General features: G+C 38.8%; 1 protein-coding gene across 1 annotated transcript in view; it reads right to left on the bottom strand.

Annotated features, from left to right (window-relative positions):
- Nucleotides 1-27,325, bottom strand: part of TMTC1 (transmembrane O-mannosyltransferase targeting cadherins 1) — a 458,384-nt gene that overhangs the window by 410,315 nt on the left and 20,744 nt on the right. The window contains exons 3-5 of the mRNA XM_007943177.1: nucleotides 17,072-17,145; nucleotides 13,479-13,655; nucleotides 9,426-9,629 (exon numbers count right to left, since the gene is read on the bottom strand). Of these exons, the coding sequence (XP_007941368.1) occupies nucleotides 9,426-9,629; nucleotides 13,479-13,655; nucleotides 17,072-17,145 (455 nt within the window). The remainder of the gene's footprint in view (nucleotides 1-9,425; nucleotides 9,630-13,478; nucleotides 13,656-17,071; nucleotides 17,146-27,325) is intronic.

The raw sequence follows: 27,325 nt of genomic DNA, 5'->3' as shown, positions 1-27,325 counted from the left end.
ATATACACACACTAAAGACTTAACCATCAGGAACAAAAATCCCTACCACTCAATAACTGAAATACCTTGGTTATTCACTAGGCACCAAGGGTATGCCAGCTATTAACATAATATGTACATCATTCCTTCCCTCCATAAAACTCTGGTTAGTTGTTTAGCTTTGTTTGTTCTATTTTTTTCAATTTATGATATATTAATTGTCTTCATCACCCAAAAATCCATACTTATGTTCCCTTTAAACACTTTACCAATATTTTTAGAGGGTAAATCGTTAAGGGCAAATCTTTAATGCCAGTCCCTTCATGGAGACGATTGCTTAGGGTGATTTCAAAATCAATATGCACTTTCTAGCTTGTATATAAAGTAATTAAGATCATGGCTCAAATAATATGAATAGTTTTAAAAATTCAAAACATCTACAACATACGAAACACATCTCCCTATATGGTGACAAGATTATCCACCTAAAAAATTAGAAAATTAAGTCTTTATTATTTGATTTTCAACTTGATTTGTTTAGAGTAATGTCTTATTATTCAATAGTAATTTTAATTACATCAAAAAATTTTAATTAAAAAAAGTCAACTGTTAGTCTCAGAAACCAAAGAATAATTCTAAGCATCTCTTTTCAAACAACTTACAAGGATGGCATTCACCAGTAAAGAATGAAGGATTAATAGCAGCATTCTATTATCCTGCTAAACTTTGATGGACTTTACATCATTGTTATGACAATGCTTTTCTTTTTTATCTACTACCATCTAAAATATTATAAGCAAATAAAAAGGGAGAAAATAAGTAATGTCATAAACATGTTGAAATAAACACTTTCCTCCATAAATCTAGGAAAGAAAAGGTAAAAACCGTAGAAAGAAAAGATTTCCCCACATAATCCTTCTGCATTGGATTTAGCATAAAATAAACTTGAGCAGAAAGGAGGGGCTAAATCCTAGCACTACTATTTATTAGAAGCCACGATACACTAGGCAAAGAGCTCTAGCAGCACAGTGGTTAAGCTATCTGGCGGTCTGAATCCACCAGCCACTCTGCGGGAGAAAGATGAAGCAGTCTGCTTCCATAAAAATTTACAGCCTTGGAAACCCTGTAGGACAGTTCTGTCTCTCACAGAGCCACTATGAGTGGGAATCAACTCGATGGCAGGGGACCTGGGTGGATTATATTCTAGGCTATTTTAAACTCTTTCATATATTAACACATTTGTTTCTCAGAATTAGCTCATGACACTAGTATTACTGCCAGTACTAGTGTCATTTTACATATGAGATAACTGAAACACACAGCTTAAGTAATTAGCCCAAGATCGTATACCTGGTAAACAGTGGAACAGAATTAGAACACAGCCACTCCAGTGTGAGTCTATGTTCTTCATTACTATGCATACTATCTACCTTATAAGTTTTTGTAAGAATTAAAAGCTATATGCAGAACCCAAAATATGGTTCCTGGTCCTTAGTAAGTACCCATTCATTAGCTACAGTTGTCCCCATAATGTTGATCACAATAAAAATCAAGAGCATGATGTTTGCTTCTGAATTATAGAGAATTTCAAATCATTTGTATTTCAACAAATCTGTTTCTTTCTGCTGGAAAAAATGACAGTCCAAACTCTTGAATTTTTAAAAATGTTTCTTTTAAGCACAGTTTAGTTTAGGATTTTATCACATTCAATCTATAAAATGTAGTTCCAGATGAAAACATTTGCTAGAAATTTTCAGAGCAAAAAACTGGAAATCCCACCAAATTATCTGAAGCCACAATGATGTACTTCCTAATGTAGAATAATGCTCTCGTGAAAGAATTATTCATATATTCCTGAGTGTTTACAGTGTTAAGATGAACTGATACTGTTTTATTACAGTAACTCCACCACTTCTCAGCACACTACAATAAAACAGAGAGATAAGAGAAAAAAGAAAAACATTTAAAACTGGCTATCAGTAGCAATGAACAAGCAAAGAAATTAGAGCAAACTCCCTACAGCCACCCTGAATCCTGCTGCGTTCTGTAAAAGGGAGAGATATTTGGTGGCCTTAAAGTCACAGGTGGCACATTCTTATCTACATGGGCCAGAGGTGGAGTATTCCATACTGTGTTGAGCAGATGGAAAAGCACAGAGCCTGGGATCCACTTCCAAAAGCCTTCCGACAGAACTGCGTGCCAACCAGAAGTACCTACATTTGGATAGTTTTCTCTCAACGTCCGCCCCACGCATCTAGTTGGGAAGCAGATGCCTGAGTTTGATTGCAGTACTCCAAGAAAAGAAAAAACTCATCCAATGACTGAAATTCATAGGGGATCAAAGGTTGCCAAGAATCAGTACCCGATCGAGATTAAGCAGAATAAGCTAGGGACTGTCAGCAGTTAGGAACTCAACCAACTGCTGTCTATAAATTACAAGGAATTTTGCCTCCTTAGCATGTGATTTATTTGGAAGAAGCTTTTAGTGCTAACTTTTGAATGAGGCCAAGAAACATTTTATTGGAATGATCCACTACAGTGCTGGGTTCAATTCAAGCACCAAAGCAGATTTCAAATAAACTCTTCATAGTAATCCTGCTCTATCACATACTCTGGGTCTGGTTTAGAGGGAATAACATCATTCTTAGCTAATGGTTAAAAATAGAAAAAAGGTAGAAAAAAAAAAACCTCTTCAAATTCTCTATTCACAAAAAGGAATGCTTTTTTGGTATGTTCCATTTTTGAGAAAAGTCACTATAAAGGAACTTGGGGGTTTCAGTTGGGTAAATCAGCAGACCAAAATTCATTAAAAGCACAACTGTCCTTCAGAGGGAAAAAAAACTGTACCTTAACTCTTTGACATTCTTCCAAGGAAAACAGTTCCATCATTAAGAAACCTGGCAACTAAACTGATGCATCAGTTGTTTGTTTTTATAATAAGTTTCTCACCAGTCCCTACCATTTCTGTCTCTTCTATAGCAAAACAGTACTATCTGGTCATCCTTCCCAGTAAAATACTTCCTTCTCCATAGGAAGACAACTGCGTACAGAAATCAACCTCCCTTCTTCTCACTAATCACGTCTGGACTCCAGTAACACCAAAGCATACAAAGTGCTAACGAAAACCATGCTCAATTCACTGTTAAGAAAAGGAGATCAATAAACTATGTAAAGGTTTGTGACTCGTGGGACAGAGATCACAAGAGAATATCATTTGGAGATTGTCTCCAAATGATAGGAGTTGTCAGTATAAACGATTATAAAGTTGTTTAATAATAAATTATTTTCAGAAGAGTTATATTCAGTGGTTTGGTCGGTGTCATTAAAAAACGTACCCTAGAAGCTATTGGTTTCTTGGGTCCACAACCACCATGTTCCTGTCTCCACCAAACAAGTACAGTGGTCTGAATGAAGCCATCTAAGAACTTCATCTGAAGACTCAAGTATTTGTACCACTGAAGAAGAGAGATAATTCCATAGCAAAATGTGGCCTGGCACATCTTTGAATAACAAAATGGATTGAATGAAGTGAGTAAAAACTTTCAGGGGCAACTAAAGACTTTGAAAGATTCTTTAAAATGAAATCTTAGTTAATAGCTACTTTAATAGTTTGTGTTCTTAATGTGCATTCATCATTTAGGTTTACACTTCCATTAAAAGATTTTAAAGTGAAGAAGTAATTTACTAAACAAATGAAAACCAACAAACTTTACTTTTAACTGCTAGATGTATTTTCAGTGTAGACTCATTCATTAGTTAACTCCACACATGGTTCATTCAGTCATTTCATTTTTGGAGGCAACAGCTGAATAAACTGAAAATATCCCATCTGAGATCAATCAGTGAGGAAGGTGTGTGAAATGGTGGGGGTAGGGGTGTAGACACAAGAGAACCCAGGCTTTCAACACTGATTTTTTTCCATCACCTGCAAATCTGACTTCAGTAGCTCACTAAGTTTCCCTCAAAACTGATATGAGCCTGGTAATAATGATCTGAAACACATTTGCCCTACTCATAGTATCAAATACGTGAAATAAAAGTTTAAAATCCAGCCTCAGGGGTTTAATCTATACAATATTTCTTACTTTGAGGCAACAAATTGCAATGTAAGGTCTACAGAAATAAAACATTAAAACGACACTTAAAAGATTGGTTACCCATTCCGTCAGTGAAGGTCAAAATATTTATATGCCTCCCTAAGTCCCCTGAATTTTAATTACATTACAATTTTACTTTACTGCCAAATTGTCCTCTAGTCCCAAACCTGTCTTAGCTTCTTGATTTGCATACCTATGTGGCAAGGTACTTAAAAGAAAGACTTTTCTTTTAAGATCCACTGAAGTGAAAATCTAACCACTGTCTCATCCACAAAGGCAGACAACCCATTTGAAGTAACATATGATCCCAAACCAGCAAAGTTCCATAAGGGGAGGATTTTGTTTAGTTCACTGATTAATGTCTGGCCCATAGTAGGTGCTCAATTAATACTGCTGAATAGATGAAGGATCCATAATGGACCCTCCAGGGTGGCAAAAAAAAAAAAAGGAAATATCTACAAACTTACTGAGCCAAGAACTGTCTTCAATGCACATTGCACTATATCTAAGTCCAAAGTCAAATGAAGAATGACTATACACATGAGGAATGAAGATAAGACTTCATGTAGAATTCACTGAGCTTTCTAATGTGAAAGGAGAAGCATGTCCATGTGTGCACAAATTTGCCATAATGAATGCGTAGGGGGAAGGATTGTTTACATACAAAACATTTCTCATGCCACATGGAGGAATTCAGTAAAAGGTTGGGTCAAATGGAATTTCATGTAATTCCAGAGTATATATTCTTTGTCCTGGGTTTTTCATTGTACTTTTCATCCATAAGCCAATCACTAAGCTACACATAAAAACAAGCAACTAAATAAATGACTTGCACCAAGAAGAGATTTTTCTGTGTTTGATAATTTCTAAAAACAGTATTTTACCTGATGATGTTTAGCCCCATATTTATTGGCCTCATACCAATACAAGCATTACAAATATGTGCTAGTCTCAAGGTGAAAAAAACACATCCTGAGCAAAACTCACTCCCAACCTATATAATGCAGATCTACCATTTTAATACTGCATCCTGGTGTTCAGAAACCCACACAGGCATAACAATATTAAGGTAATAATAATAACTGTTGGTTATTATTATAACCAATATATTAAATTAAAACTAGAAACTAATATGCAATAATAAACTAATCATAATGTTGTCAGCTGCCATCTGCTGAATGGTCACTTGTGAGCCAGGCACTAATTTACATACTTATTACAGATATTTCTGCTTTTAATCCTGACAACCTGTCTCAGAGGAAATGCCACTATTATGCCCTCCTTTGAAACATGAAGGAGCCCTGGTAGCACAATTCCTAGGCATCTAACTGCTAAACAGAAGGTTGGTGGTTCAAACCCATCAGCCACTCCATGGAAGTAAGACTGGGCAATCTATTTCCATAAAGATTTACCGTCTCAGAAACCCAATGGGGGTCGCTATGAGTCGGAATCGACTCATTGGCAGTGGGTTTGGTCTTTTTTTTTTTTTTAAAGATGAGGAAACGGAGGCTCACAGGGATTAAGTAACTTGCTTGAAATCAAACATGTGGTAGAGCCACAGTTTAAACCTAGGTCCGTCTCTCAGCAAAATCACAGCATTTAAATACTAGGATAATGGTTCCTCTGTGAACTTTTATTTACTTTACCTAATCACTTTATAACAAACATACATAGTTTTCAAAAATAATCTTAATACAAATCAAACTTATATTCAAATATATGACTTTCTTTTCCAAAAAGGGAAATAATAAGACAACTTTCCTTTCCAAGGGGGGAGAAGAGTTCTTCCTGCCCACAAACATATTAACTTAATAAAAACCTGGCCCAGTTTTGGCAATGCTTATACCACTCTATAGTCATCTCTCTAAAACAGCCTGGAGCTTAGGGTTAAAAAGAAAACAAAAAAGTAACCTACAAAAGCAAGTCACTTATCACATTAGCCCCAATATTCTATGTTGAGGGAACACAAGAGGTGCCTCAGTGGACCCAAGGATGACTACAAGAATCATTCCATCCCTGAAAGTTCAAATGGGAGGCCAGCTCCACATGCAATGGTACAAGTGTCCTCACTCCTTCTCAAAGCTAACCCTTTGCCTGGGACACTGGACTCTAGAGCATGATAAATGAAAAAAACACAGGTTTAAGAGTCAAGCAGCCTGAGCTCTAATCCTGACAGTAAACCAAAACCAAGCCCATTGCCTTCCAAATCATGTGCCCCTAAAGAACCACCTCACAGGATTTCCAAGGTTGTAATCTTTACTAATTTACATACTTATTACAGATAAGTATAAGCAGTATATTGACAGAGAACTTCCAGAGGTTCAAGCCGGATTCAGAAGAGGACGTGGAACAAGGGATATCATAGCTGTTGTCAGATGGATCTTGGCTCAAGGCAAAGAATACTAGAAAGAGGTTTACTTGTGTTTTATTGACTATGCAAAGGCATTTGATTGTGTGGATCATGACAAATTATGGATAACATTGAGAAGAATGGGAATCCCTGAGCACTTGATTGTACTCATGAGGAATCTGTACCTTGACCAGGAGGCTGTCGTTCGAACAGAACAAGGGGACACTACATGGTTTAAAATCAAGAAGGGAGTGCGTCAGGGTTGTATTCTTTCTCCACACTTATTCAATCTATATGCTGAGCAAATAATCCGAGAAGCTGGACTATATGAAGAAAAACGTGGTATCAGGATTGGAGGAAGAATCATTAACAACCTGAGATATGCAGACGATACAACTTTGCTTGCTGAAAGTGAGGATGACTTAAGGCACCTACTGATGAAGGTTGAAGAATACAGTCTGCAGTATGGATTACATCTCAACATAAAGAAAACAAAAATCCTCACAACTGGACCAGTGAGCAGCATCACAATCAATGGAGAGAAGATTGAGGTTGTCAAGGAATTCACATTGCTTGGTTCTACAATCGATGCCAACGGAAGCAGCAGTCAGGACATTAGACGACGTGTAGCATTGGGAAAGTCAACTGCGAAGGAACTGTTTCAAGTGCTGAGGAGCAAGGATATCTCCTTGAGGACTAAGGTGTGCCTGACACAAGCCATGATATTTCCAATCACCTTGTATGCATGTGAGAGCTGGACAATGAATAGGGAAGACCGAAGAAGAGTTGATGCTTTTGAGTTGTGGTGCTGGCGAAGAATGCTGAAAGTACCATGGACTGCTAAAAGAACTAACAGATCTGTCCTGGAGGAAGTGCAGCCAGAATGCTCCTTGGAAGCAAGAATGGCCAGACTTCGTCTCACCTATTTTGGTCATGTTGTAAGAAGGGACCATTCCCTGGAGAAGGATGTCATGCTTGGTAGGGTGGAGGGTCGACGAAAGAGGGGGAGGCCTTCAACGAGATGGATTGATACAGTGGCTGCGATGATGGGCTCGAGTATAGCAGGGATTGTGGGGCTGGTGCGGGATCGGGCAGTGTTTCGTTCTGCTGTGCATGGGGTCGCTATGAGTCGGAAACGACTCGACGGCACTTAACAACAACAACAACAATCTTTACAGAAGCAGACTACCACATCTTTTTCCCACAGAGCACCTGGTGAGTTTAAACCACAGACCTTTCAGTTCGCATCCATGTGCTTAACCACTGCCTATCTATCCAACTGTTCAAACCAGAAATTTAAAATTCTTTATTCCCTCCCTTTCCTTCACCCCTAATACCAAACATCAGCAATTCCTATTGGATCTGTATCCAAAATATACCCAAATCCATCCACATCTCTTCATCTCAGTTTCTTCCACCCTTGGACAATAGCCTTTCTTTTCTCATTCAGTCTATGTAAAAGTCCCAACCTTTCTCCCTGCTTTACTCCTGTCCCCTGATGTCATATACTACACAGAAGCCAGAGTAAACATTTTTTAAATGTAATCATGTCTCTTCCACACTTGAAAAATATCTGACTTCTTCTCATTTCACTCAATAAAATCCAAACTTGCATTCACAACTAACATGGCGCTATATTACCTTAGTCCTGCCACTACGACCCTCCAACCTCATGCCCTTCTACTCCCTACTTGCTCATTATACTCCACCCTGGAGCCCTATGACAGATCCTTGCAGGGCTGGATCCTTCCCCCATGCAGGTCTCAACTTAGACCTCACCTTCTCAGAGAAGCCTTCCCCAAACTACCAACCTGAATTCACCAGACCCAATCACTCTTTGTCACATTCTGTTTCACTCTCTTCAAAGCACTTAAATTACTCATTCATTTGTCCATTACACATGGTCTGTCTTCCTCTACTTAAAAGGAGGCTAAACAAGGGCAAGGACCTTGTCTTCCTTATTCACCAGGATATCCCTGGGACATAGAGTGTGCCTGGCACATGGTAAACCTGTTGCCATTGAGTCGATTCTAACTCATATCAACCCTACAGGACAGAGTAGCACTGGCCCATAGGGTTTCCAAGGCTATAATCTTTACAGGAGAGTGCCACATCTTTCTCCTATGGAGTGACTGCTAGGTTCAAACCACCGACCTTTTGGTTAGCAGCTGCATACTTTAACCATGGTGCCACTAGGGCTCAATAAACATCTGTTGATGTAAGAACAAATGAGGCAAAGGAGGGAATAACTGGAAATAAAGACTTTGTAAAGCAGTTTTAAGGGACTACACAATGAAAACAACAATCTAAAGTGGTAAAGTGTTAATACTATGAATGAAATTTCCTTATTTATTGAATTCTGACTTGTCCATAGCTTAAGCTATTTTAGAGGCAACGCAATCTAGGGAGTACCTACCTGTGGTGATAAAGCTATGTTAATTTTCATACCTGAATCAAAGAATTAAAAAAAAAAAAATGCCAAGGCTAAAAGGGCTGCAGAAAATCCCATACTCTAAAAGGATTTTTCTGCATCTTCAAAAACATTTCTGAGAGCAAGAGTTCCCTGAGCTTCCTCCTATACTTAGGCTGCAATAAATTCAAATCAAATATGAAGACCAGGAAGAGACAGAACAAGAGGAAGATAGAAACAGCTCTCCTCCCCCAGAAAACAGAGGGTGACTATTCTCTGATGCCCAGGGCTCTTCCACCAGTGAAGCAGTAAAATGTTGGCTCTTCTTAATGGAGGTTTCACAAACCCACACCTCACCCCCTGCTGCCAGGTGACAGCAAACAGCAGCGCTTTTGCTTGCCTCTTCTAGTTGCGCTCCCTTCTGAACCAATACAACATAGGGAAGGAAGGGTAGGAGAAAGAGAAGGAGGGATCAAAGTGGTAAAATTGTAAAGAACTGATCCAGTACATCACTTCCCAGACAGCACACACCGTACTAGGTAACGTTGAACACTGAAAATGCACGCCAACAAGACGACCCACGCAGTACCTCATCATGGACCAAAGGGCTCCAGGAGACACTGGGAATCCACTGCTCTTGGGTTCCAGTGGCAGTGAGGAGTGGCAGGCACCCCAAGCTCCTTTGTGAGGGAATCGCTGCTTCCCATTCTCTCGGTGAGAGTGTGCTGGCAGTGAGGAGGGCTGGGGGCTCCCAGGCTGCTGAGGGCTGCACTGATGAACAACCCCATTGCTCCTTTTTGTATAGAGAATGAAGGTAAAACAAAGTTAAACAGAATTATAAGGCTTACAACAAGAAATAACAGTACTCTGCTCCCCATAAGCAACCAATCATTCTCAAGTATTATAATTCTTTTGTTTCTGGTATTTCCAACCCAAACCAAACTCACTGCTGTTGAGTTGGATCTGACTCATAGCAATCCCTCCTTGGGTTTCTGAGGCGGTATCACTACGGAAGTAGATTGCCCCATCTTCCGTCCTAGGAGTGGCTGGTGGGTTTGAACCGCCAGCCTTTTGGTCAGCAGTCAAATGTCTTAGGCGCTACCATTCTATATTTAGAATAATATAATTATATTATTGTTTTCTGATTTTTTTTTCAATTTTAGACCTTATCATATTGACTTCCTACTACAGAAGACTAAGACTCAGTCCTTCTTACATGATCATGTCTAAACACACACATACACACATATTCTCCCTTCATTCTCTAAATAAATTTGTCTCATAATTTTTGGTTGAAGTAATGTTTGGTGTTTACATTATTATGATTTTATAAAATATTGCTCTTAGCTCAGCCACTTAATATATTCTGACCACACTTTCTTTCTTGACTCTTATAAGATACACACAGGTATGGAACCAAATTCTGGTCCCAACTCTTATCAACTATTACATGCTGAGAAGGCTCCATTCCTAGCCTCAGTTTCCTCTTCTGTAAAACAAGAAAAATAACAGTCCCTTCCTCATAGGATTGTCATATGCAATAAATGACTTAGTAATTGTAAGCAATGTGGCAAAACACCTAGCACACCACCAGCACTCAAGAAATATTAACTGTTATTGGCTAGGTCTCCCTGTTACTCTCTTACAATCCATACATGTTCTTCTTAGCACTTTTCACAGTTGTATTCAGTTATCCATGGGTTGGTCCCCTAATAATAGCCTGGTCTTTGGGCAAAGGAGCCTTATCTGTCTTATTCTCAGGTAGGTACACAATAAGCACATGTTGAATAATGGATAAAAGGATGAAGGAAAGAATGAATGACTCCAATTATACAGAACTTCTGGGTGTGAGAGTTAAAAGTTTCTTAAAAAAGGAAAGGAAGAAAAACCACACACACAAAAAACATGAGTTGTAAGACTTCTATGCTACATATCAGCAGTATTATTCCTTCCACAAAACCAGTAGTTTATTATGATGCTCAAGAAAGACTATTAAAAGAAAAAATAATAAATATTCCCCCTTTGAAAAGAGTGTATTCAACAGAGACAGGATGAAGAGGAGAGAAAGAAGTGTGGGATGAAGTGTCATAAGAACACAGGGGATATAATTTCAAGGAAGACATTAAAATAGCTGTGAAATTGAAATTGAAAGCATTTGTAGTCGGCTTTCCCATCCTTTTTCTGCAAGGCAAAGTAAAAAGAAGTTGGGAGACAGGTACAAGGAAAGTGGGAAGCAACAGGGATTTAACACTTGCTCTCTAAAATAAACGCTGGCAATGCAATTACTCCCATCGGTTGAGAGGAGAAAGTAAAAGGGAATTCTTCTATAAGTCAAGGGAAAGTTCTCCAATTCCTGGTTTTCTTGGCATAAGCTTGTACCAAAGTGATAACTGAACTCCCTTTTACATGCCTCTGAGATATACAGAGAGCTAACAGAGCACTAAATTTTATTTAAATTATCTCCAATTATCACATGCCTAAGGAGCTCTGGTGGTACAGTGCCTAAGGCATCTGACTGCTAACCAAGAGGTTGGCAGTTCAAACCCACTAGCCATTCAGCAGAAGGAAGATGGGGCAATCTACTCCCATGAAGATTTACCACCTTGGAAACCCAATGGGGGTCGCTATGAGTCTGAATCGACTTGATGACAATGGGTTTGGTTTTAGTATCACATACCTAGGCAAGAAGGTGATCAGAATTTAATGACTTATCTCAGCTTGTTGCTACTCAATTGCACTGCTCTTATCCTTATGTCAATAAGGAATAGAAAATAAGGGGAGGGGGCACTTTTCTAAAGATAAAATCCTTTATCTGACAAGTTAGGTGAATAAATCAGCCACATTTCTGAAAAGTTCAAAAGTTACAGGGCCTTATTAATTACTGAAAAACTTAGGGTCCACATATCCAATTGTTAGTAATTATGGATGTGATAAGGAAAGAAAGTCATAATACATTCCTAAACATTTTTATGCCTTAGTCATTCCTCTCATCTGTAATTCACAGGATAAAATAAATGTGCTTTAACTTTTTCAATGAAAATGGTATACTAAATAAACTTGTTCTTTAATTTAAGTATAACATATGAGTATTCTTAAATGATTTACATTGGCCCTTTGTATAATTCCCAATAGGTGCCACCCAAATCTTAGGTAATAATATCATCACTAGAGCAAGTAAACAGGCTACAAATTAGGTGTGCTCTTTGATGGATAGCACTCATTTGAATACAGAGATTGTCTTAGTTATCTTGTTGTTGTTGCTATTGTTGCTATGTGCTGTCAAGTTGGACCTGACTCATAGCGATCCCTCCTTGGGTTTCTGAGGCGGTATCACTATGGAAGTAGATTGCCCCATCTTCCTTCCAAGGAGTGGCTGGTGGGTTTGAACCGCCAGCCTTCTAGATAGCAGTCAAGTGCTTTAGGCACTATGCCACCAGAGCTCCTTTAGTTATCTGTTGTTGTTATGTGCTATTGAGTCAGACCTGACTTATAGAGACCCCCTTCTTGGGTTCCCGAAGTGGTATCACTACAGAAGTAGATTGCCCAACCTTCCTTCCGAGGAGTGGCTAGTGCTGCTATATCAGAAATACCACAAGCAGATGACTTTAACAAACACAAATTGACTCTCACACAATTTAGAAGGCTAAAAGTCTGAATCCAGGGTGCCAGCTCTAGGGAGAGGCTCTCTTCCTCTGTTAGTTTTGGGGAAGATCCTTGTCTCCTTCACCATCTGTGGGCCTAGCATTTCTTAGAGATCTCCATGTGTGTTGGCATAAGAGGTTACAATTCAGGATCAGAAACAACTCAGGATACAGGACAGCTTCTCAGCCATGCTCACAGGCAGGCCTCTCTGTCTCTTGGTCCTTAGACTCCTTGGCCCTTGGACCTGGCCTGGCCTCTGCCCTGCTCAGGCAAGCATTATAAAGCTCTTTAGCTCCACTGATTAGTGCCCAAAGTTCCCCTACTCTGGTAGCAAGCCTCCTGCCCAAAGGTGCTCAGATCTCTTGCTCAGTGGTACACCCACTGCACTATCTCCTGACAGGCTCCTGGATCTTCACCTGTTGGTTCTCTGCCTCTGCTTCTCACCATCTTGCACCATCTCCAATGTTAACAGCTTTCTGTCTACTGGGTCTAGGAAGTTCTCAGCACAGGGACCCAGGGTCCAAAAGATGCATTCCATTCCTGGCTCCTCTTTCTTGGTGGCAGTGAGTTCCCTGATCTCTTCTCACTTGTTTATTCTCTTTTCATCTCTCAAAAGAGACTGACTCAAGATACACCCTAATCCTGCAGATTATATTCTGGTCATTAACGTAATTGCCTCTCTTCCTGCTTCATTAACATCATAGAGGTTAGGATTTACAACACACAGAATAATTATATCAGATTAGTGATATAATTCCAGGCTCACAAAAAACTACTTCACAGTCCTCACTGATTTTACAAAAGTGTGAGAGCTTGAAAATATAAAATGCATTTATATGAATAAATCTTATTCATTATATTAGGGTCAACAGTGAGATTGCATTTAACAAAGTGTTCTGCCTTTATTTATTTATTTTTTAATGAAAGTTTGAAAACCATTGTTTCAAGTAATTCTCTCTGATATGCAGCTACTTGATATAAAAACTTAAAAATGACTTACCATTTATCTTCCTTGTGAGAAAAGGAAAAGAGGTCATAAGCCAAGCACACTCCAAACACCGTGATGCCTGTCTCTTTCACTAGCATAGCACAGGTCCCCAGAACCAAACTGAGCAGCAAGAAGAAGGGAGAAACCGTGGGAGGGAAACATTCCCCAACACAACACTGATCCAAACTCCTGAAAAACAAGTTGAGATTCTTTGAATCTAAGAAGAAATATGGGTTACTAAGAAACACCACCTTTTAAGGATAAGGTCTAATATCAATTTTATTTATTCTAAGTAATTAAGTAGGTGAGCAAAGATTTCTTCAAGAATGTTCATCATAGAATTATTTGAAATTTCAAAGATGAAAAAAAGTCAATATCCAAAAACAGAGAAATTTGTTACTTAAATTATGGTATATCCTAACAAACACTAAAGAGCCATTTAAAATGCTGCCATAAACAAAACTCGAAAACACAATAATGACCAGAATTACTGGTCAGATGGAGTCTGGTGGGACCCCCAAGACTATGGCCCTGGGATACACTTCGGGCCTGGGATAGGACTCACTCCCAAAGACTGGGTCTCAGCCCAATAGTAGAAAGACTTACATGCAGAACACCCAACTCAAGGCAATGCACCCACCTACTCTACAGAGATATACCCCTTGGAACAGTCAGCCATGGGGCACCAGAGGGGCAGCATTCACATGGAGGGAAAGCTGAACAGACAGGAATGCATAGTTAAGAAGGGAAGGGTGGGGGGATTACAGGGATGGGAGGGGAGGAGAGTGGGTTAGGGTTGGAGATGGTAATCAAGGAGTGAAACTTAATGTACATGAATTGTTGAATGTAAAACAAATTCTGCTCTTTAAATTTGCACCCAAAACAGTTAAAAATAAAATAAAATACTGCCATAGTATATGCTTAATGACTTAAAAGCTGTTTAAGTGATTATACTTTAAGCAAATAATGCAGGTTACTAAACAATATGCATGAGCTCTGAATCCAGACTACCTGGGTTCAATCACACACCTCTGCAGTTAATAGTGTGTGGTATGTGGCAAGTTATTTTCCTCTCTTGTCTTGGTTCCCTCATGTGTGAAATGGGTAACAACATTGATGGGAAGATTAAACGACTTATTATAGGTCAAGCGTTTTTTCACAATATCATGACTATTTCAGTGAAAATGCATTTATACACAGATATTCTAACTTTGTTGTTGTTGTTGTTATGTGCCGACTCATAGTGACCCCTCCTTGGGTTTCTGAGGCAGTATCACTACAGAAGTAGATTGCCCAACCCCGAATTCTAACTTTAGTCTTATCTTTTTGCTAATCTATATTTTATTTATTTTCTGTGAATATGTGTTAGGTGAAATGTATCTTCCAACAGGGATTTAAAGAATTCTCTACTGTTGTACACGCTTTCTTTCACCTTACAAAACAGAATCAGCCTCATACCAAGAAACTTCACTGTTCCCTTCAGCAGCTGCACTGGGCTCCTACTCCATTGAAGTTCAGGCCAGTATTTCTATAGCTGTGATGTCTTACCTTTGTTGTTTTCTCTTGGAATAAACCAAAAAACCAAACTCACTGCCACTGAGTCAAATCCAACTCATAGCAACCCCTCCTTGGGTTTCTGAGGTAATATCTCTATGGAAGTAGATTGCCCAGTCTTCCTTCCGAGGAGTGGCTGGTGGGTTTGAACTATCAGCCTTGAGGTTAGTGGTCAAATGCCTTAGCCACTACACCACACATGCATTCTTCTAGAGAGATCCCTACCCTAGATTTCTAAAAGTGAGAATGCCAAACTCAACAGAAACCTGTAACAACCTGGTTCATTATCACACAGATGTGGGATGCACTACAGACCCAGTCATGTTCCTACACAGATCAACCACAACTGAAAAAACCCAAGAGAACAAGCTTATGGTAAAAAATGAGTATTTGTCTTGTTATAAAACCACAGTAAATAAAAATTAATTGATGAATTTGGGTTTTTTTTTTTTAAAAATTCCATAACACCATTTTGTACAATTAGAAATACAGTGGGAGGGCACAAAATCAGGGATAGAAGACCAAGAGCCTCTTCTTTTTAAAACAAAACTTCCATGAAAAACCTAGCTCATCATAAGATTCAGTTCATTTTACTCTTGATCCAAGGCCTAATGGTTGATACAGGGTTTCTCAACTAGTGGCATTTTGGGGACAGATAATTCTTTGTTGTATGGGCCAACCTATGCATTGTATAATGCTTAGTAGCATCCTTGGCCTCTACCCACTAGATGCTAGTATTAACCTCCTCAGTTGTGGCAACCAAATGTCTCCAAACATTGAAAATGTACCTGTGTAGGAACAGAGAGACAAACTCATTCCCAGTTAAGAACCACTGGTTTAGAACAGTGCTTTTCAAACAGAATCACTGGGATTTTTAGCATTGTAGGGTGAGGATGTTTGTTAATGAGCCAATCTAAACATCAAAGTTTGCAAATCCCTAATCAAGCATCCTTGCAGAAAGGACTGCGACATAATTCAAAGCCACCCCCACCCACTGCTGTTGCCTTTATTTGAGCCATGCTCTAAACCCATTTGTCCCCACTCACATTCTCTTTTTAACTCATCCCTTTACCTATGTGGATGGTAACTACTCAAGAAACAATCTGATCACTTCCATGTTTTGGTAAAAGGATGGGTACTTTGCAAAACCACAGCTGAGAGTTAAGAAACACTATTTCCACGCAGCCTTGTTATTTTAGGCTCTGAGATAACTTTGGTGAACATTATAAGCAGAAAAGAGAGAGAGAGAGAGACTAGATGCAGATCAGATAGAAATGTTGTTGTTGTTGTTGTTATTTGCCATCGAGTCGGCCCCGACTCATAGCGACCCCTCCTTGGGTTTCTGAGGCAGTATCACTACGGAAGTAGGAATGCCCAACATTCCTTCCGAGGAGTGGCTGGTGGGTTTGAACCGCCAGCCTTCTGGTTAGCAGTCAAGTGCCATAGGCACTATGCTACCAGATAGAAAAGGAGACTTTAAACAAATCATAGGTATATAAACATAAGAAAGGGCTATACCCATTATATTTTGGCTCCCAGGTAAGATTCCAAATTCCGTTTGTGGTCAGAAACTAAAAGTAAGAGGAGACAAGAAGCGAGAGCTTAGTATACCAGCCCTGAGAGATCACTCCTTTTAAAAGGCTATACGGTTCAGAATAGGAGCTCTGGTAGCGTAGTGCATAAGGCACTCGACTGCTAACCAGAAGGCTGGCAGTTCAAACTCATCAGCTACTCCTCAGAAGGAAGGTTGGGCAATCTATTTTTGTAGTGATATCGCCTTGGAAACCCAAGGGGGACTTGTTATGAGTAGGGTCCGACTCCACGGCACATAACAACAATGGTTCAGAATGTGGATAGCAACCCAGCATAAGGGAAGGAGAGGTCTTCCTATCCCTGGGCCCCAAGAAGCTCACTAAGAATTTCACTGCCAAGAAGCCTTCCCCATCTCTCACAGGCAGATGCTCCCAGTATACACAAACAGCTGCGATTCTGAGGACAAGAGAAGACAGCACACACTAATCACAGAAGAGGGCACTGGCAGCCATACATACCTATTGTAGGAGAGAAAAGTCAACAGAAACAGCAGACAGGCTAATACATCAGCTCTGCCAACAATTCCAGCCACCTAAAAGTTAAAAAAAAAAAAAAAACCCTCAGATATTCTTAGAAAGCCATTACCAAAACATGTTTTTAGATAAAATAAATGTATATATTGTTCTTCTTCAAACTCTGATATATGACCAATATATCATATATATTTAATAATAAGTTTATAGAAGGAGAGAAAATGAAAGGAAGGGGATGACTTTCAAGCTTCACTTCATTTTTAACCTTCCATAGACAGTTAATTCACAGCATTAAAGTTTAATAACTCACTGATTTATTGAAAAATATCTTTTGCACAATGACTGTCAGACACTGTAATACTAGTATACTAAGGGACCACAGAGTATTTACAGAATTCTCAAAAAAAAAAAAGTAAGTCAAGCAATAAATAATTCTGACAGGAATGGAATGAGTATGAGTCTGGACCCACGACTGCCATGTGTGTGAGCTTATAAGTGCTTGTATGTGTGTGTTTCTTAGATCTGTCACTGAACAGGCCTAAAACTAAGATACACCACTAGCAAAAAGAGATTTTGGCACTAATCACAAGTCATTTTCCTTCTAAAGAAAATGTGGGATCCTTTAAGAAATGTCTGACTGAATGGCTGAGGCTGGGAGATACAAGAGGAGCCTGCATCATTTTATGTCACAATGTAAGGAAGGGTTCGCATCAAAAGGACACAGGAGCCAGTAACAGGAATACACATTGACCGAATCTGAGATAACTCAAGCATCAAAATAAATAAGGACAGTAATGAATTATAATGAGGGCTCTGGTGACATAGTGCCTAAGGCATTTGACTGCTAGCCAGAAGGCTGGCGGTTCAAACCCACCAGCCACTCCTTGGAAGAAAGATTGGGCAATCTACTTGTATAGAGATAAAGGAGGGGTTGCTATGAGTCAAACAGACTTGACAGCAGTGAGTTGAGATTATTTTTTAATGAATTATAAACCACTGGAAAAAACAGGCATCTATCTAATAGTCTATCTGTTTATCATACATGTTTATCTGTTTATCTGTTATCTATCTAATAGTCTATCTGTTTATCAACATGCTGGCTTGCATGTTACTGTGATGCTGGAAGCTATGCTACTGGTATTTCAAATACAAGCAGAGTCACCCGTGGTGGACAGGTTTCAGTGGAGCTTCCAGACTATGACAGACTAGAAAGGAGGTCGTGGAGATCTACCTCTGAAAACCCTGCCCAACGGAAACTTTATAAATAGCAATGGAACAGTATGATACAGGGCTAGAAGATGATCCTCTCAGATTAGATGCCACTCAAAATATGATTGGGGAAGAGCTGCCTCCTCAAATTAGAGGCAACCTTAAGGATGTGGATAGAATGAAGCTTTCAGGGACTTTATTCCCTGATGTGGCACAACTCAAAATGAGAAGAAACAGCTGCCAACATCCATTAATAATCAGAATATAGACTGTACAAGGTATGAATCTAGGAAAACTGGAAGTCATAGAAAATTAAATGGAATGTATAAAGATTGATATTTAGACATTACACTAGTATTGGCCATTTTGAATCAGACAAACATATGGTCTACTATGTCAGGAATGATAAATTGAACAGAAATGGTGTCATATTCATTGTCAAAAAGAACTTTTCAAGATTTATTCTGAATTACAATGTTGTCAGTGTTAGGATAATAGCTATACTCCTACAAGATAGACCACTTAATACAAGTATTATGCAAATTTATGTAACAACCACTAATGCCAAGATTAAGAAATTAAATATTTTTACCATCTTCTGCAGTCTGAAATTGATCAAACATGCTATCAAGATGCACTGACAAATACTGGTGATTGGAATGTGAAACTGAGAAATGAAGAAGAATTGGTAGGTGGAAAATATGGCACTGGTGACAGAAACAACGCTGACGTTCACATGACAAAATTTTGCAAGATAAACAACTTCTTTATTGCAAATACCTTTTTTCAATAACATAAACAGTGACTGTATACCAGAATCTCACTGAATGGAATACAGAAGAATCAAACCAACCACATCTGCAAAAGAAACAATGGAAAAGTTCAGCATCATCAGTCACAAGAAGGACAGAGGCCATTTGTGGAACATACTATCCATTGCATTGCTCATATGCAAGTCCACATGGAAGCTAAGAAAATTAAAACATGTTCACAAAAGCTAAAGTATGACCATGAGTATATCCCACCATTTAAAGACCATTTCAGGAATAGATTTGATGTACTGAACAAGAATGACCAAAGATCAGATGAACTGTGGTATGACATCACATAAGAAGAAAGCAAAAGGCCATTAAAAAGACAAGAAAGAAAGAAAAAGTCAACATGGATGCCAGAAGAGACCCTGAAACTTACTTCTGAATGTACAGTAGCTTAAGCAAATAGAAGAAATGATGAAGTAAAAGAGCTGAACAGAAGAAGATTTCAAAGGCTGGCTCAAGGAGTATGAAATTTGCAAAGACCTGGAGTAAAAAAAACCAAAAGGGAAGAACACACTTGGCATTTCCCATGCTGAAAGAACTGAAGAAAAAATTTGAACCTCAAGTTGCAATACTGAAGGATTCTATGAGCAAAATACTCAACAACACAGGAAGAATCAAAGATGGAATACAGAGAGTCACTGTACCAAAAAGAACTAGTTAATGTTCGACCATTTCAGGACAGTAGCATATGATCAGGTACCAACAGTGTTGAAGGAAAAAGTCCAAGCTGCACTGCAGGCACCGGCAAAAAAAAAAAAAGGGTTGCAGGAATTGATAGAATAACAATTGAGATGTCTCAACAAAATATTACTTACGTAGTTCCCAGCCAGGGAAATATATTCTGATTATAATCATAACAAAATATTAGGCAAACCCAAGATGAGAAACATTCTATAAAAATACATAAATATATATGCATATATTTATATATTAATAAATTATAAAATATAATTATATTTTTATTGTGGTCAATACAGATGTAAAAAATAAATCATTTGTCATTTCAACAATGGTATCAGTTATGTTTATCATTTTGTTCAACCATCACGACTATCCATTTCCAAATTTTCACATATAGTCAGTATTCCCTAAGTCATGATTCCCCTTTTCCTCTCCCTCCCACCACCCTCAAACCAAACACACCTATTGCTTTTGAGTGTATTCCAACTCTCAGCAACCCTAGAGGACAGAGTAGAACTGAGCCATAGGGTTTCCAAGGCTGTAAATCCTTACGAAAGCAGACTGCCACATCTTTCTCCCACAGAGCCACTGGTGGGTTCAAACTGCCAACATTTCAGTTCACAACCAAGAGCTTTAACCACTGAGCCACCAAGGCTCATGATTATATAACATTATATGTAATAATATTATAATAATTATATTAAAACATTTTTATATTCTATAAATCCTTAATATAAATGCCAAATTTTTAAATCTACAAATTATAGAAAAACAACGGAAGACTGATAACTGTTCCAAACTAAAACAACCTAAAGGAGATGAAAGAAAAATAACAATAAATGCTCTTGTTCTTAAAAAATATACAATTAAATAATTAAGGGATAAAAGGGCATGAATTATGTAATCTACTCTCAAATACTTAAGAAAATAAATATTTTATGTACCGAGGAGAAAAGAAAAGAATGGTAAAACAAATGTTGCAGAATATTAAAAACTGGTTAATCTGGTCATTAAATTATTCTTGCAAGTTTTTCTATTAATCTTTTGAAATTATTTTTTAAACTTGTTACTGAGAGGGGGACTGAAATGGAAAAGGGGTAGGGGACAGATGGGTCTTCATAACTTTGCCTTTTTTCACTTCGTAAGTGGTATGTGCATTTCTTTTATAATTGTTTAAAATCCAAGAAATACAATTATAAGGGAAAAAATGGAAGATAATTCAAAGAACACCTCAAAGAGAAAGTCACATTGAAGCTGAATCTTAAAGCTGAGGAGAAGATCATAGGATTGACATTTCAGGCAGAGAAAACACCACTACCCAAACCACAGAGGATTAGAAGTCCACAGTGTGTTAGAGAATCAATTAACAATTGATAGCAGAAAATAATTTTCTGGGAAATGTTTAATTTCCTACAGATATACTCATCAAATGAACACACTTTGCAATCATAAAGGAACGGCAATGAAAGAAACTTGGAGCTAGACCATGCCAGGTTTGCATCTTAGCTTCTTTACTTGCCATCTGAGTGTCTATGACAAGTGTTGCTTGCACTCTCTGAGATCTGGTTTGTTACCTTTAAAATAAGTGTAACATTCCCTAGCTGATGTGATTGGAATTGTACATATAAATTACCTGGCTCAATAAATGTTGGTGCCCTTCTCTCTCCTTCCTTTCAGAGAAAAGAGATGGCAGTCTCAAACACTGAGACTGGTTTTCCTATGTGGCTTGTAGAAATCATCATTTTACTTTAAGGTTTATATGGATGATATTTTAAGTTAACTAAATTAGATTATATCATAAACTTGTTAGTTAAAAAAATCTAAATAGTAATTCAATTATAGGCAAGTATATGGATGAGCATCAAGGCACATACAGAGAAAAATTGTATTCCAACCTACACCAGGAAAAACCTGCACATGGTTAAAGAATTTCATTGGCAGAACAGAGCTGAAAGCTATTACCTAACTTGGCTGTTTGGACTACACACTGTTCATTGATCGGTTAATCTATAAGGAACTAGAATGTCAAATCAGGAAGACAGCATGATTCAAGGGAGGTAAAGCAGTGAGAGTGTAGTGTCACCACAGCATCAAGGCCCAACTCAGACTGAGAGCCTGTAAGATAACAACTGTGTGCAGTTCACCTGTGAAGCGCAGATCTGTTAAGGCTACCCAAGTGGAGCTCACTATTACCCACAAGGCCTTCTTAAGGTTAAACAGAGAACTCAGCTCAAAGCAACAAAGTCTTGGGATAAGGCCAGGCATCTGGGCCTGGAAGGGCACTCATCACAGAACAACTGGATGTGCTCAACTCAGACAACAGTGAAACATGCAAGCTGATATTGGGTGTAGCAAGTTGGAATGAGGCAATCACACGTGAGGCAAGCATAACTAATGTGTTAAAGGCGCCCTGAAGCCCTGCTTCTCACATTGCAGCCAGTTAGTGCTGCCGGGAAGCAGCAGCAGCTGAATGTGCCAGCTGGCTGTGCCCAGATATAAAGAACGCAACATCCCTTGGAGCAGAAGCTCAGAGGGGGTGTTGAAATATTAGTGCTAACATTGACAGACTCTACTGCCAGTTCCAAAACATAAGCATTCATTGAACATCTATCTACTCTATACTCCTATTGAGCTGCAGTCTCTAGAGGAACAGGGTTGGCTTTCTAAAAGCAAGGTGCTATGTCTAGACCACTCTTTCTTCATGATTCAATTAGTCAATATCACCATGTTCAATAACTGTGTTTTATTACAGTCAATGAATATTTTCCAAGTAAACTCTCTTTGACTCTCTAACAAATGTTAAACTTCTTCAGGCAGGTTATATCCCTCCAGTTGACATAGTACCTGATAAGTGTGTATTAAATATGACATCAGAAAACCGCATGTATTATAAAGAGAAAAAAAAAATTGCATGAGAGAATAGAAGGTATTTATTTTGGCCAAGGAACTGGGAAGCCTTCTAGAAGGATTGGCTGTGAACTGAGACTTAAAGGAGAGATGCGGAATCTTTTAGAAAATGGAAGATAGGGGAAAGGGGATCCTAGGCCAGAGAAGGAACAAAGAGTACATACCAGGCAAAGGAAAAATAGGGGCAGAGAAATAGAAGTCTAAAAACATATGAGTCGTTTCCAGAAGGGCATAAAGTGACAAGAGCATGGAGTGAATAAAAATGGGTATAGGCAACAAGGAGCAAAGATAGAATGTAACTCAGAGTGCACTATTACAATGTAGGTTGAGTTGTAGATGTTGGGAAGTACAAAAGAACTTGGTCAATTCAGGATATATATGCAAATGAACAGTATATATCTCTGTCCACACTGCAGGCCTCCATAACCAAACAGGCTGCTATAACCTGGGAACTACAGCCTCTAATAAATAATCAAAGACTGAGAAAGCATAATTGGGTAGAATTTGAATAATAATTTAACATTCAGAACTCCTAGCAAAGTTAACAGCACTACACAGAATCACATGTAGAAACTGATCACTTAAGAACTTAATTTGCTTCCAAGCTTATTTTCTTAGAATACCACTGAGAAGATTTATATAAAGTATAAACCAGTTTCTGTCAAGTTGATTTTGACTGATGGTGACCTCATGTGTGTCAGAGTATAATGATGCTCCATAGGGCTTTCAATGACTGATTTTTCTGAAATAGATCACCAGCATTTTTTTTCTAAGGTGCCTCTGGATGAACTTGAACCTCCAAACTTTCAGGTAAGAGCCAAGCATGTTAACTGTTTTCACCCCCCAGTTACCCTTATTAATATTTATTTTACCTGCAAGAATAACTTCTATTAGCATCAGTCAGGACCATAAACACACAATACATGGAAATAGCTATAAGCCAGACCAGCTGATTAGCTCATAACCTACAGTGGTAGTTAAGGTTGTATGTCAATTTGGCTGGGTCTCATTTTGAGTGGTTGGGCAGCTGGATGTAGTTATTCCCCATGATGAGACTGGTAATCAACTCCATGGTAGAATCTGCTATGAGCAGCTGAGTAGCTGCCTTAGAGATATGATCTGCCCCCAGTATGTAAGAAGCAGCTTTGAGATAGGTCGTGAGCTTTTTGGCACAGTTGGATCCTGTGTTTAGCAGAGTCTTCATTCAGCAGTCTGCCATACTGCCTGCCAATCTTGGGACTATTTCTGGACTTGAACTAGTGGCCTGCCATGTTGCTTAGTAATCATGAGACTGTGCCATTTTACTTGTCGACCTTTAGTTTGTCAGCTTCAGCAGCTAGCAGCTGCCTGGATTAAGAGATGCCTCCAGCTTCAGTGGGCTGGATGCAAAAGGCAGAGCTACAGCCCAAGGTCAAGGGACCTTCACCCAGCCCCTAGAGCTGGCACTCTGAACTCAGACTTCTAGCCTCCTGAACTGTAAGAGAATAAATCCCTGCTTGTTAAACCCATCCAGTGTGATTTTTCTGTTAGAGCAGCACTGTTGTTGTTGTTGTTATGTGCCGTCGAGTCGGCCCCGACTCATAGCGACCCCTCCTTGGGTTTCCGAGGCAGTATCACTACAGAAGTAGGATTGCCCAACCTTCCTTCCGAGGAGTGGCTGGTGGGTTTGAACCACCAGCCGTCTGGTTAGCAGGCAAGTGTCTTAGCCACTATGCTACCAGAGCTCCCTAGAACCAAAACACTATTCCTTCCTATGTGCTCTTATCCCAGATCTAGAGTCAGCATTAACCTTCAACTCCATTGGTCAGTGTTTCCTCTCTCACTTTTTACTTGATGTAAAGAGGTTCCTTTGAGCCTATAACATTTTAATGATGACTGTAAGTTTTAATTCTTGCAGGAGAATTATAATAACATTACTGTCTTGGTTACCTATGTACTGCTCTAACAGAAAACACCACAAATGGGTCTAGGGACTGGATGAAAGCCCCCCAACCTTGGGCTTCAGCTCTGCGTCTTGCTCCTGGCCCACTGAAGCTGGAGGCTTTTCTTCACTCAGCTGCTGGCTGCTGAGGCTGACAAGTAATAAGGCACAGTCCCAATATTACCAAACCACTTGGCAGGCCATTAATTCAAGTCCATTAAAAGTCCCAAGGTCAGCAGAGCATGGCAGGCTGCTGAACAACAACTCTGCTACATGCAGGGTCCACGCACGCCATAAGCTAGAAACCGTTCCCCAAGGCTTCTCCTTATATACAGGAAGCAGACCATGTCCCTAAAGCAGCTACTCAGCTTCTCACAATAGATTCCACCATGGAGCTGATTACCAGTGTCATCATTGGGAATACTACATCCAGCTTCCCAGCCACTCAACCAGCCCCAGCCAAGTTGAACGCAGACTTAACTACCACAATTACCCATTTTCCCAATTTATTTACTGATTTTTCTCATGATTCAGGATTCAAAAAAAACATAAATTTCTAAATACGCTGTCACAAAATTCCCTCCAAGAATCACAAAGATCTAAATGGAGAAGGTCTGAGTCTATCTTATTATTCATTGCTATATCCCCACACTGAGCACAATGCTGATATATAACAATTATTCACATATACGCCAACATTAAATGCAAACTCACTGTCATCCAGTTGATTCTGACTCACAGCGACCCCTTTTGGGTTTCCAAGGTGGTAAATCTTTACGGAAGTAGATTGCCCAGTCTTCCTTCTGAGGATTGGCTGGTGGGTTTGAACCGCCAACCTCCTGGTTAGCAGTCAAATGCCTTAGGCACTATGCCACCGAAGCTCCTTATGCTAATATTAAGTAAATAAATTAATTTGTCCCTGTCTACTAAATTTGGAAATAATTTTCCTCTCTTCTGGGGTTCTTGTTTTATCACAACATATTGCTTTGTCTTGAATATATTTATGTGTATGTTTTTTGGCTTTTCTATGAGTTTGTGAACAAAGTGTTGGTGGAGACCATGCTATTCACCCACATATCATCATGGCATGTAGCAGAGTGCCCTGCATCAAGCAAGTACTCATGAACTATTTGTTGATTACTTAATTAATAAAGGAAACCCAACAGTCTAGTTGAACATTATTAGCATGTTATGAGTCGGAACCAACTCAACAGCAGTGAGTTTGGTCTCCTTTTTTTTGTTTGTTTGATCATTCCTACGATAATTAAGGGCACATTTTTGGTCTTGCTTAACTCAGAGAGGTTTTCCATTAAATCCACACCCTCCTCCCCACTCCCCATCCTCAATGGTCTTTATTGTTGTTGTTTTTGCTTCCTTAATTTAATCCTATATGTTCTCTAAAATTTCTTTCCTTTCTATTTCTCTGCCCTCTTCTGGCATAGAGACTAAGGCATTTGACTGCTAACTAGAAGGCTGGCGGTTCAAACCCACCAACCACTCCTTGGAAGGAAGACTGGACAATCTACTCCCATAGAGATACTGCCTCAGAAACCCAAGAGAGTTCACTATGAGTTGGAATCAACATCACAGTAGTGAGTTTGGTTTTTTGGTATTCCTTGGAAACCTATACTAAGCTCTATACCTAAATAACAGTCTCTTGATTTTACTTATAGTGTAAACTATTTTATAGATCCAATTTCTTTGCTCTTTCTTACACCTTTCTCATCTTCTGATTGCAAATACCTCTGTAACTTCTTCCCTAAATAAATATCCAGCTCTCTGACTCCTCTTCCCCTTTGTTTCCGTAGTTTTGTTTTTTGTTTTTTTCCAATTAGTACAGAAGCTTGTTGGAACCCTTTGTTAAAGGTCATTTTGCTAATAGAATAATTCTCTATTTTTAGAATTCAACTTAAACTCTATCAACTCTTGATCATTCTGCTCAAGGTTATCCTGCATTTTATGCACTTGTTCTCGCAAGTGTTGAATTAAGACTGCTACTGCCCTACTCACTTGTTCTTTCTTGCAATTAATTATCCCCAAGATACTCTGAGCATGGATTTTCAACTTTACTTAAAAAAACTGTCAGAAATATAACATTGTCTATGATCTAAGTGAAATCATTGCCTGGGACCCACTGCCTGGAACCCAACACCACATATTTTAGCTAGCTAAGAATAGTGGTCCTTGATTATTTTTCATGTTACATTCAAAACAAATTATTAAACAGTATCTATTTCATCTTCTTAAGTTCATTTATAAAATTTCATAATAGTTTTAATAACTGAAAGGATCTAAATTTCCAGTATATAGTAAATAATACTTCAAAGCAAAACTATAATGTTACTGTTTTAAGTGCACCAAATGGATTCTGAACATCAGAGCTACTAGAAGCTCATAGTTTTCCATTGACAATATAAACAAGCTCTTCTTCAAATGGTAGACATTTTACATACTTTCTCCTTGAACTAATATTTCCATTTTAATTCCACCCTCAGCATTTTTCATAATGTATTACAATTACGATTAAGAATATTTATCCTCCCATCTCTCTGCAATAACAGTATTATTTATTTATTTTTAAAATTTTCTGTGGCCACACATTTCTAAGCATTGTTGTTGTTGTTGTTATGTGCCCTCGAGTCAGACACGACTCATAGCAACCCCCTTCTTGGGTTTCCAAGGCACTATGGAAGTAGATTGCCC

The sequence above is a fragment of the Orycteropus afer genome, unplaced genomic scaffold (assembly GCF_000298275.1).
Source record: "Orycteropus afer afer isolate SDZICR_OR568_19922 unplaced genomic scaffold, OryAfe1.0 scaffold00100, whole genome shotgun sequence".
NCBI classification, from domain to species: domain Eukaryota; kingdom Metazoa; phylum Chordata; class Mammalia; order Tubulidentata; family Orycteropodidae; genus Orycteropus; species Orycteropus afer.
The sequence above is the reverse complement of the archived record's forward strand: the minus strand, read 5'-3'. Positions and strand labels throughout refer to the sequence as shown.